At 48.7% G+C, this 11831-nt stretch overlaps 3 protein-coding genes across 3 annotated transcripts; 1 reads left to right on the top strand and 2 right to left on the bottom strand.

The window, feature by feature from the left end:
* Nucleotides 1-153: 153 nt before the first annotated feature.
* On the bottom strand, nt 154-3915 carry niiA (nitrite reductase niiA; the record flags this gene model as incomplete). Its single annotated transcript, XM_032087698.1, has 9 exons — nt 154-1141; nt 1191-1348; nt 1405-1877; nt 1927-2129; nt 2187-2714; nt 2766-2848; nt 2900-3439; nt 3511-3661; nt 3746-3915. 9 exons carry the CDS (start codon nt 3913-3915, stop codon nt 154-156), a joined length of 3294 nt encoding a protein of 1097 aa, XP_031939093.1.
* Nucleotides 3916-5496: 1581 nt separating this feature from the next.
* On the top strand, nt 5497-8723 carry niaD (nitrate reductase NiaD). Its single transcript, XM_032079327.1, has 7 exons — nt 5497-5902; nt 6001-6100; nt 6151-6409; nt 6458-6693; nt 6752-6975; nt 7035-7658; nt 7715-8723. Exons 1-7 carry the CDS (start codon nt 5632-5634, stop codon nt 8605-8607), a joined length of 2607 nt encoding a protein of 868 aa, XP_031939092.1. The 5' UTR covers nt 5497-5631; the 3' UTR covers nt 8608-8723.
* Nucleotides 8723-11829, bottom strand: BDV37DRAFT_169791 (tubulin gamma complex associated family protein). The gene is made up of 2 exons (XM_032079326.1): nt 11650-11829; nt 8723-11585 (listed from the first exon to the last, which is right to left on the bottom strand). Exons 1-2 carry the CDS (start codon nt 11768-11770, stop codon nt 8839-8841), a joined length of 2868 nt encoding a protein of 955 aa, XP_031939091.1. The 5' UTR covers nt 11771-11829; the 3' UTR covers nt 8723-8838.
* Nucleotides 11830-11831: the final 2 nt, after the last annotated feature.

Raw genomic sequence — 11831 nt, 5'->3', positions numbered from 1 at the left:
GGAACAAAATAGTTGGTAGTTCACAGTTCATAAATTAACTACTAGCTAGTTGAGTTTAGATACAGTAGAAGGAAGAAAAGCAGATGATGGCCCTGCCAGCAAGATCCACAACACCAGATATCAAAGCTCGTAACGCGTATCACATTGGTTCCATTACCAATCAATCGTCTTAGATTGTTTGGTCGGGCTAGGTCTATCACCCACCTTCTTGCCTCTCGTTCCCTTGTATTTCTTATCACACTTCTGGAATGGATCGGGTGCCTCTCCTTTCTTCACTTTCCACCGCTCAGTCCCCAGCACGGAGTCCAGCTCCTCGACGGGTGGTAACTTCAGGTAGATCCAACCATCGTCCCGTTCTTCAACCGGGAAAGTTGCGATATTCATAGCCTCATCGTTCGAGCAACGGCCGGCTTGCTCGCCATTGAGTTCGAAATTACGCTTGTGGTATGGACAGGACACCCAGTATTTGCCGGCGTCATCATCGCCGATCAGACCATCGGATAGGACAAATGCACGCTTGTGGGGACACATCTGTTGCGTTGCGTAATATTTACCCTTGACCTTGAAGATTGCCAGCTGAGTGTCTCCCCGCTTGACATTGGCCGAGGAGATAGCAGGAGGTCCATCCGAGAAGTGATCAGCTCTGATAATTGGCTGCCATGAGAGAGCCGACCACTGGTGCCCCTTGAAGTCCTCCTTTGCGCCCTCGCTTGGCCAGTAGGTAGGTCGTTCCTGATCACGTTCTTTGACAAGTTCCACTGTGTCAACCGTCTCATCGGTGTTGGCAAACTGCTGGAAGTACTTGCGGCGCTTCGGATTGCGGATAGTCTCAGTCCACTCGCAGAAATAGCTGTCAACCAACTCCTGCATTTGCTGCTCCATCTCAGCGCATATTCCCAGTTTGTCATCAATGACGACCTCCCGAAGGTAATTGATTCCCCCAGGCAGATTTTCGATCCACCGAGCAGTTCGCTGCAGTTTATCTGCCGTTCGGATGTAGAAAATGAGATAGCGATCAATAATTGGAATGACCATATCTGGTGGTACATCTTTGGCGAGTAATTCCGAATGTCTAGGCTTCGCGCCCCCGTTCCCGCCTACGAAGATATTGAACCCTTTTTCTGTAGAGATCAAGCCAAAGCTAAAATGTGTCAGTTTCGGATAAAGTATTTCGAAAGAAGCAAACATACTCTTTGTTTTGTGCCTCGGCGCATTCTCTCACGCAACCGGACACGGCACCCTTGAGCTTGTGGGGAGATCGAACACTTTTGTAGCGTTCTTCAAGTCTAATAGCCATCCCGACACTGTCTCCAATACCGAAGCGACACCAAGTAGTTCCGACGCAGCTCTAGAATGCTAATTAGCTCTATGTAAAAGATATGAAAGCAGATGGCGTCCACATACCTTGATGGTCCGGAGTGATTTGGCATAAGCATGGCCACTTTCCATGCCGGCATTAACTAATTCTGTCCAGATATCAAGCAAGTCCTGTTTCTTGGCTCCAAACATGTCGATACGCTGGCCACCCGTGATCTTGCAGTAAAGGTTATATTTCTTGGCCACCTGGCCGATAGCAATCAGCTTGTCTGCAGTGATTTCACCACCGGGTACTCGAGGGACCACAGAGAAAGTTCCGTTGCGTTGGATGTTAGCAAGGAATCTGTCATTAGTTTCTTGTAGCTCATGATATTCGTGGTCCATGATGTGTCCATTGAAGAGACTTGAAAGGATTGACGCTATAGCAGGCTTGCACAGCTCGCACCCAAGAGAATCGGGGCTTCTTCCGACTGCCTTCATAATGTCTTCGAACGTTTTCAGTTGCTTGATAGCGACGATATTGTAGAGGTCAGCGCGCGAATGTGGAATATGTACACATACTGTATAAAGTTTAGAACAAGACCTCAGTTCACAGACAAGGATACTTACAGTTGTTCGAAACTTCCTGGCCCATATCAAGCATGGTCTTATTGAAAATAGATTGCACCAACGGCATACAGCCTCCACAGCCAGTGCCTGCCTTTGTGCATGATTTGACCTCTCCGATTGACTTGCATGTGCCACTCTTGACACTTTCAACGACATCACCCTTGGTAACGTTGTGACATGAGCAAACCTGGGTATCGTCGGCACTGTACAAACAATAGTCAGCAGGCCCGTTGCATCTAGACATTTGAGAGAAAACTCACAGGTCATCACCGTTCTCTTCCCCGCCAGCTTGGGCTCCCAGAATGAACTGGCTTGGAGGCACTTCGAGTTCTTTCTGGCTCTTTACCAATTGGTTCAGTTTGATATAGTCCTTTGTATCACCGATCATCATTCCTCCGAGTAGATATTTGCCGTCCATAGTGAATAGATATTTCTTATAGACACCACCAAAAGGATCTTTGTATGTAAGAGCCTTCACTGGTTGCTCTTTTTCCGCCGTGTCTTTGACCCGCGGAATAGTTGCGACCGATGGTCGACGGCCTGGCAGGAACTTGGGCCCATCGCGATCCGCAAAAAAGTCACCAAAACTGGCGACATCCACCCCCAAGAGCTTCAGCTTAGTGCTCAAATCTGGTCGCCTGAAGCTCTTTGGTTCCTTATCCGGATTGGTCAAATTGAACGCTAGGACATCTGCCATTTCAATGCCGGGTGCAATAATACCAAACGTCTGGTTTTCCCAGCTTGCACATTCTCCGATAGCGTAAATCTCGGGGATTGAAGTTTGTAGGCTATACGACCAGATTAGCTGATAGAGTATTCAAAGTTGCGACGACTCTTACCTTTCATTGATAACAAACCCACCCCGCGAAGCGCACTGAATACCAGCAGACGTCCCTAACTCGTCTCTAGGACGAACTCCGATCTACATATAATGTTAGCAATTTGAATGCACGTGAGATGCGGCTAGACGTACAGCAAAACAGACGCAGCAGCAATCTATTTCTTCCCCATCCTCAAAGACGATACCAGTGACATTGTTGTTCTCATCCGTCTTAATCTTCGCTACTCGCTTCTGATGCATCACATCCAAGCCCAGTTCTCTGATTTTCCGCGTCACTAGGGTACCGGCATCGCCGTCTAGTTGCCTTGCCAGAACCCACTTGTTGCGGTCAATGAGCTTGACCTTGCCGAAATCTTCTAGATCCGTCATTGCTTTGGCAGCCTCGAGTCCTAGCAGACCACCTCCGACGGTAGTTGCCGTCTCGCCCTTATGTTTCGAGGCAAATTCGATCAGGCGCTCGAGGTCTGATATTGTTCTGTAGACAAAAACCCCGGTGGCATCATGGCCCGGAGTGTGAGTGGGAAGTACCGCATCAGACCCGGTAGCGAGAACAAGAAGATCGTAGGCGATTATGTCACCTGTTGAGGTTTTTACCGTTTTGCGGTCAGAAAATATATCGGTCACTCTGGTGTTGAGATGGTAGTCGAACGATCGGTCTTTGAATGATCCGTACTAATACATTCAACCCTCGGCGTCAGAACGAATGTTGTACTGAGTCCACGGAGAAGCAGTGATATACTTACCCATTCTTTCGGGTTGAGGTAGAGGTCCTCGATATTGCGGTGTTCGAAAAACGAGGAAAGGCCGACTCGGTTGTAAGCAACGTGAGGTTCTTCGCCAATAACGACGATATCGTATTTTCTCCTCTCAGAATCTTGCTTGACCAATTTCTCCCTTTACAGAGAAAGGGTGTCCTGTCAGTACCCGAACTGCATTGTTGACCATCGCCTCATCCCCCGTCGGATGTGTAGCACCTACAGGAAGGAAATAGCCACCATTCCCAGTCCCACCACTACTATTCTTTGGCGTCTGTTAGGGTCATCCAAGTGGGCTTCTGTGTCAAAGCCAAAGTTCTGAGAATGCGACACCCCATTGAGAACGCCATTGTTGGCTGCGCCGCCATTCCTGGGCGCTTCTAGGAGAGGCATTGTGTCTGGGGTGGATAGCACGTTCCAGGGAGGAAATCCAACCCCCAGTGCACGGTGTTGGCATGCGTTTTTATTTCTCAAGAACTATGTACATGGCAAGCCCCTTCGGGTGCCAAGATCCAGGATCGGGTCTCTCATCTCCGGGGACACCATGAGATCATGGCGAGATGTTTGACGATCGAATCACCTCAATATCGATGGTCATCAAGCGGTTTCGCAGCAGATGCTACGACATACCCAATAGGAACCTCCATATTCGGATGATGGTCGGGTTATCGGCAGTTGTGACAGGGGTTGATAAGGACGATAGCATCCGAGCATGAGATTGGGCCAGGGATTTCTCCGCGGAGATGGGGGGTCCATTTAAGGGAAATCCGCTGATACTGCAAAAGGTTAGGCGGGATCGACGGAAGGCCTCCTTATCGATCGCTCCCGGCTTATCGGACGCATGTCAATGGTGGTCGGACGAAAAGCTTAACGGGCTCAAAATTCAATTAATTGCATCTGTTATTATTCTGACTACAAGGTTGCAGAACGGCATATCAATAAAACCCGCATAGTACAGATAGTCAGATACTAGGCCGACCTAGTATTAGTATTACATCACGAGCTCTTCTCGGTATGGTGTGGTCCACCGGGGCCCTTGTCCTCCTAAGAATAGACCAAAGTGAAAGCCGTCGCATTCGATGTATGATGTAGACGATTTAGCACTTACTAGCAGTGGTGTCGAGCTGGTATGTGAACCCCCCTTGTTGCCTCAGGTTTCACCACAGGCCATAAATATTGTACGTAAGACAAATCCCAACTAGGATGCCGATATACCCGGAGCTCTTCAAGCAGCATAGCAATGGCGTTTTAAATTACTCAGTTGATTTGAATTGTTCTTGGATGGCGGGATTCTTGTTCTTCTCATGTGATAAGTCTTAGGGATGTAAACGGTCCTTCGGGGAACCACTACAGGTATACTCCGTACGAATACGTCAACCGAAAATTTCGACTAAACCCCAGATCCAGTGATATTTACCTGGATCTAGAAGAATCTCGGGCTGCGAATGGAAACGGAGCAAGATCCCTCTAACCGACCTACCGAGATTTCCGTTCAAGAGTTAGTAGCTCCGGTCTGACAGCCGTGAGCCCCATCTTGCCCATTCTCCACGCGAACCAGGCTCATTCGAATGATAAGCAATCACACTTCTAATTGGGGGTTGCACATAGCTTCACGGCATTGACTCCATGACTCCATGGCTCTTCCGAGAACCAATGATTATGACGAAAAAGAAATCCTGCAAGCTTGAGCGAGCAAATGGCCGGACCCATGAGTGGGTCAACGCGATTTATTTGCCCCAAGGTTTGGCTGTGCGGTGGGACGCCCTACTTGCCCTGATTTCGAGCGTCCCACATCCAGAATGGGCCAGGTTTTGGGACTCCGCGGAACTCGCTGGTTAGTAGGGGCTTTGCTTATTGTGGGCTTTCTCCGAGGCGTTATGCGGCATCAAGGAGTTACTGTCGTAGCCTACTATGAATATCCACTATCCGCACGTGAATAACGCATCCTGTTGCCATCATACGATAGGCAAGAGTCTTTTACTGCAGTGCATTCCCCCCTCAGTTGGAGTCAATGCAACGTCAGATTATTTGATGTATTTAAACTCAGCTTCCTTGTTCAGGTTTTATCCCTCGTAGCCTTACTTTCATTGGCCTTCCCCTGCCGGTATCATGGCCGCCATCACGGAGGTTCGGGCGGATACGTTCGTCCCAACTGACCTCGTCCTTAAGACAGGTCAGATCAAAATCGAAAGCGAAGAGATCTTGATGAAAGACCTGTCCGATATCCCTCTACCACCACCATCACAACGGCCGACAGAGGTGCTGAGCGTAGATAAAGGAACCCCAGATAGCCATGTTCCGCGTGATCCTCGCCTCATCAGATTAACGGGTGTTCATCCGTTTAACGTTGAGCCACCTCTCACAGATCTGTACAAAGAAGGTATGAGTTATAACTACTTCGCCTCCTATCCTCACTAGGTTGCTTGCGCTGGCTGTCACGCTGGTCCCTTGAGCTGTTGGATTCTCACACGCTGAAAGGTTTCTTAACATCGCCTGAGCTCTTCTATGTTCGGAACCATGGCCCCGTCCCATATGTCAAGGATGAAGACATCCCTCATTGGGAAATTAGTGTCGAAGGGTTAGTAGATTGCTAACTTCTCTGCGCAACACCCGCTGACCATAGTATAGACTGGTACAGAAACCTTTGGTTTTAAGCTTCCGACAAGTGTTGCAGCAGTATGATCAAATAACAGCACCAATTACCCTCGTATGTGCAGGCAATCGTCGCAAAGAACAAAATATTGTGCGCAAAACAAAAGGTTTTTCCTGGGGACCGGCGGGATTATCGACTGCCCTCTTTACTGGCCCATTGCTGGCGGATATCCTCCGCAGTGCGAAACCCCTGCGTAAGGCGAAGTACGTCTGTATGGAAGGAGCGGATAAGCTGGTATGCTGCACCTCTATTGTATGATGATGATTGCTAAGTTCGCTGCAGCCCAATGGTCACTACGGCACATCCATTAAGTTGAACTGGGCCATGGACCCCAACAGGGGGATCATGCTGGCCCATAAAATGAACGGGGAGTCTCTTCTTCCAGACCATGGTCGTCCGCTGAGGGCCGTCGTGCCCGGTCAAATAGGAGGCCGAAGTGTCAAGTGGCTGAAGAGGTTGATCTTGACTGATGCACCAAGCGACAACTGGTACCATATCAATGACAATCGTGTCTTGCCGTACGTCTAAGGTGCCTTATAATCTCCCAGTCCATGATGTGTCTAACTGTCTGCCTAGAACAATGGTCTCACCTGAGATGGCATCAAATAACCGAAATTGGTGGCACGATGAACGGTATGCGATTTATGACCTAAACACTAACTCCGCCGTTGCATATCCTCAAAACAACGAGGTTTTGAATCTCCTGTCGGCAGGGCCGTCATATAATGTCAGGGGATATGCGTACGCCGGTGGGGGTCGCAGGGTTACCAGGGTGGAAATATCCCTAGACAAAGGCAAATGTACGCAGCCTCGTGGGCTCAATGAATGAGAATTCTTATCTAAGCTAACAAATTTTTAGCTTGGAGATTAGCGGATATCGAATATGCGGAAGACAAGTATCGTGATTTTGAAGGCGAGCTTTTCGGAGGCAAAGTAGATATGTACTGGCGCGAGACTTGTTTCTGTTGGTGCTTTTGGTCTCTCAACATCGCCATCTCAGAGCTTGAGAGCAGTGATGCTATCCTGGTAAGAGCCATGGACGAAGCAATGGGCGTGCAGCCTCGCGATATGTATTGGTCCGTTCTCGGGATGATGAACAATCCCTGGTTCCGGGTCACAATTACGAAGGAAAACGGGAACTTGAAGTTTGACCATCCTACCCACCCTAGTATGCCTACAGGGTGGATGGAACGTGTCAAGAAGGCTGGGGGTGACCTGACGAATGGTAACTGGGGAGAAAGACACGAAGGAGAGGAGCCGACGGAGCCCGAACCCGTACAAGAAATTAATATGAAGAAAGACGGGCTAAACCGAACGATCGGTTTTGAAGAATTCAAGAAGAATTCCAGCGATGAGAAACCATGGTTCATCGTGAATGGAGAAGTGTATGATGGTCAAGCATTCCTTGAAGGCCACCCTGGTGGAGCGCAGAGTATTATCTCCTCTGCTGGTCTGGATGTCTCTGAGGAATTCCTTGCTATTCGTGAGTCCCAAGCATATCACACTGCAAACATACCATTCACTGACAATCATTCACAGATAGCGAGACGGCAAAGGCGATGATGCCTGAGTACCATATTGGAACGATGGATCCGGAAGGTTTGAAAGCGCTGAAAGCTGATACATCATCCTCGTGTGATGAAGTTCGCCCTGTGTTCCTCCAATCACGGTCTTGGACAAAGGCAACGCTGAAAGAAAGGAAAGACATATCATGGGATACACGGATATTCAGTTTCCAATTAGAACACGAAAATCAGACATTGGGTTTACCAATCGGCCAGCATCTTATGATCAAAGTTCTCGACACATCGTCCAACAACGAAACCATCATCCGCTCATACACTCCAATCTCTGAAACCAGCCAAAAAGGGACCGTGGACTTGCTGGTCAAAGTATACTTCGCAACAACCACCTCGGCAGGCGGCAAGATGACGATGGCCCTGGATAGACTGCCATTGGGCTCCGTGATCGAGTGCAAGGGTCCGACAGGCAGATTCGAATATCTTGGAAATGGACGAGTTCTCATCAGCGGTAAGGAACGCCATGTTCGGTCGTTTAAGATGATTTGTGGAGGAACCGGCATCACACCAATCTTCCAGGTCTTGCGTGCTGTGGTTCAAGACCGACAAGATCCCACCTCTTGTGTCGTTCTCAATGGAAACAGACAGGAGGAAGACATCCTTTGCCGGGCTGAGCTCGACGGCTTTACAGCATCCGACAGCAGAAGGTGTAAAATAATCCACACCCTGTCCAAAGCGCCTGACTCGTGGACTGGCCGTCGAGGACGCATATCCGAAGAGCTCCTAAAGGAACATGCGGCTCCAGAAGATGAAAGTATGGTGCTGATTTGTGGTCCGCCAGCCATGGAAGAATCTGCTCGGAGGATACTATTGGCAGAAGGATGGAAAGAGTCGGACCTTCACTTTTTCTGATTTTGTATTATCCAAGGAATGGCGTGATGAGTATGGAAGACATGAGTCATAACGGCGTTGCGAATATATACAGGGTTATATTTGGGAGAAGCAAACACAAAAAGTCGCGTTAATAGGTATCAATGTTCTTAAGGGATTATCACGGTAGAGGGACGAAATACAACGAGACGGAAACATTGTTTAGCATAATATTTTAGTAAAACCTGGTGCGATAGAGCTTGTATTCGATTCTCAGTAATATTTTCTCATATCCAAGCGCGCCAAGAGGTGGTCAAATACACTTGTAGACGCCTCTCTGGATGCAAAGGTTGTGCCGGACCTGCCGAAAGGCTTCGAAGATGCCTTCACGCCATCTAAACTGCGTAGATAACTCACGAAAAGGGATGTTTGTTTCCGGAACGTAGCGTACAACTGATAGACAATAGCCTCACTTTCGTGGCGCACGCCGCTTGTTCCATCCATCCTCGACAATGGAGCAAACGTTAAAATCGTACCGAAAATACTTTCCAGCAACTTCGCTGCATCAGCATGTCTTTTGCTGAGGAAAAGCGCAAACAGCATTTGGTCGAGAACATCTTCATGATAGTCTCTAAGTCGAGGAACAGAAGCAGCTGCTTCTATCGTGCCATCAATATCACCGCGGTCGAGGCAGCGTTCAATCTTAGCCAAGCTATCTTGGAACCGCTGCCAAGTCGAACCAATGCCGACATGAAAGCAATAATCACTCAATACAAGCACGAAATGTTGGCAATCGATGCGGAATTTCCGGTACACGTTTCTAGGATCCCCAGATAGGGAGTCTCTCCCCGTAGAATCACGAATGAGACCTTTGACGACCGAAACCATTCGGAGGAGTCGAAGCAGATGCTTGAAAAGATGGTCATATTTGCTAAGCGATCGCGACGTAATGATAGCTTCCAAGACATCTGATGGTTTGTATTGGAGGCGTAGGAAATCCAAAGCCTCAATTGCATTGGGATCCTTGCATTTGGTAACTTCTTCATCAGTCAACTCTCGAATTGAGAAACTGAGGCCGCCAGGAAGTTCTCTCTCCTTGCGGGACTCATTACCCGTTGAGCTGTCTGAGCGATCATCAAAGCCGTGGCACTCATTAAGGAGCCCAATGAGCACCAATCGCAACTCCGAGCTTGCAGGAGGCCAAGTGTCACGGCTCCCTAACCGCAAACCAGTGTGGACACTGCTACGGACAACACCAGATTTTCTCTCGCCGCTCTGCATCTCTGGATCAAAGAGAGCGTGCGACAGGCGCGACGTGAAAAAGCCATCCCCAAGAAGCTGGAACCGCCATTGCAGAGCTAGGTGATACCGGACCTTGTGCTCCTTGAACAGCAGGTGAAGACAAGAATAGTCAATTAACAACGCCTGGGACGAAAGAGGTGGTGCAAGAGAGAGATATAGGGCGGAAGCTAACTCTGGGCCGAAATTACACTTATGATCCTCAGGCCCTCCAAGACCCTTGTCGTTCCCTCCGTCAATTAATCGGGAGAGCTCGTCTTTCTCCATAGAGGATTGGTTTGCGAGCAATCCAGTCGTGTTTTGCGCGTCATCAATGTCAAATAGGTCAAAGGTATCTTTGAGTGTATCACTAGCCGCACCACGGGCAAAAGGTTGGGAATCGATTTGCAAGTCTCTCTTGACAGAAGGATCTCCACGATTATACTTGAGAATTTCGCACCGTAGTTTGTTCTCGTAGGTCTTTGCTTTTTGCTGTATCCTTTCAATGTCAGTCCATGTGCTAGCACAGCTGAGCCTGGGGACGTCGCCGTTGCAAATTCCGTCACTCGCGATTGGATGATGTGGATGGAATCGTTTAAGCAGGCGCAGGCTTCGCCCGCTTTCGAAAATTAACTCTGCTTGGTCTGCGGGAATGAACGATGGCATCTCAGTGGGATTATATCTGTAGTCAAGCCTTGTTGATTGAGAAGATATCGTCTTCGGATTTTCTTCTGAGCGCTCCAAAGCCACAAAGCTTCTGCCATTTGCCGCCAGCTCTTTCAACGTCGACGCCTCCAAGCGAAGGCCAATCCAAGTCTCCACATGCTCAAGAAACGGATACACTGTCCGGATAACAATCTCGCGGAAGAGATCCTCCATATGGCCGAAGCTTTGGGAAAAATGGGCGGCCTTTTCAAGCACGATGGAGAATATCTGAGCATCCGAGACAACACCTTCAACAGCTTCGACCAGGTCTGCCAAGACACCAGCTAATTCTGCGCATCGTTGAAACAGGGCTCTAATCTGGATGAGGGACACTATATTGTCAGCGGAGCTGAGAAGCCTCTTTTCAACGATGTAAATGACGACGGCTACGGCGCTCGAAAGTGTAGAAAGAGCCGAGAGTTTAGTTGACTTGGATGGAGCTTTGCCAACGAAGTTTCGCACCCGCTGCATATCTGTACCGCATCGTATCATCTCATCAATCAAGCCATTAAGTGCAGCGACACTAACACCCGAGAGGCGGAGGTCATCAAATAAACGCTCGAACACTTGGCGTTCTCTATCGTATCGGAAAAACAATGAGCTCCAACCAAGACCAAGTCGAAACAGGGATCGGAAAAAGACATCATTTCGAGCCACGCGGGCTGGTTTCCCGAGCCCGTTCACTGCAGCCTGATTTGCCAATGCTGCATCGAATCCTCTAGACCCCGATTCACTAAAATATGCGGAAGTGGGTTCATGATACAATCGGTTTTGACAACTCTCCCACGTCTTCAATAATCCTTTGCCGTCAATTTTGACATCCAAACTATCCAATGCCCAGATATCCTCTGACTCATCTCCTGTTTCGGAGCGTGCAATGCTCGGTTCGGCATGAGTTTCGCTTGACGCATCGGTTGTTGATTCCGGTAACAAGTCTGGATTGAATACATCGGTTTGGAAAAGATTCAACTGGCGTGAACTAAAACAATCTTCATTGAGCGATTCTAGAGGACTCCTGAAGAAGCCCCCAGTCAGATCTGGTAAAAGCGAGGAGTTAGTATTCGAGAATGGACGGATAAGCCTCCAGACAATGATACGCACCTGGCAACTCTTCGTTCCATGGGAGTGGTTGTAGTGGTTGTAGCGATTGCAGAGTGAACTTCGATAGCCTCCACAGACCCTCACTCGAGAATGGGTCCGTATCACAATCTTCCTGCTCCATCTTATGACACGGACTGCTCCAAGGCTGACGCCATAGAAGCAAACCCTTATCAGCTGACGAC

The sequence above is a fragment of the Aspergillus pseudonomiae genome (assembly GCF_009193645.1).
Source record: "Aspergillus pseudonomiae strain CBS 119388 unplaced genomic scaffold BDV37scaffold_59, whole genome shotgun sequence".
Lineage (NCBI taxonomy): Eukaryota > Fungi > Ascomycota > Eurotiomycetes > Eurotiales > Aspergillaceae > Aspergillus > Aspergillus pseudonomiae.
This window is presented reverse-complemented; position numbering and strand designations above follow the sequence as displayed.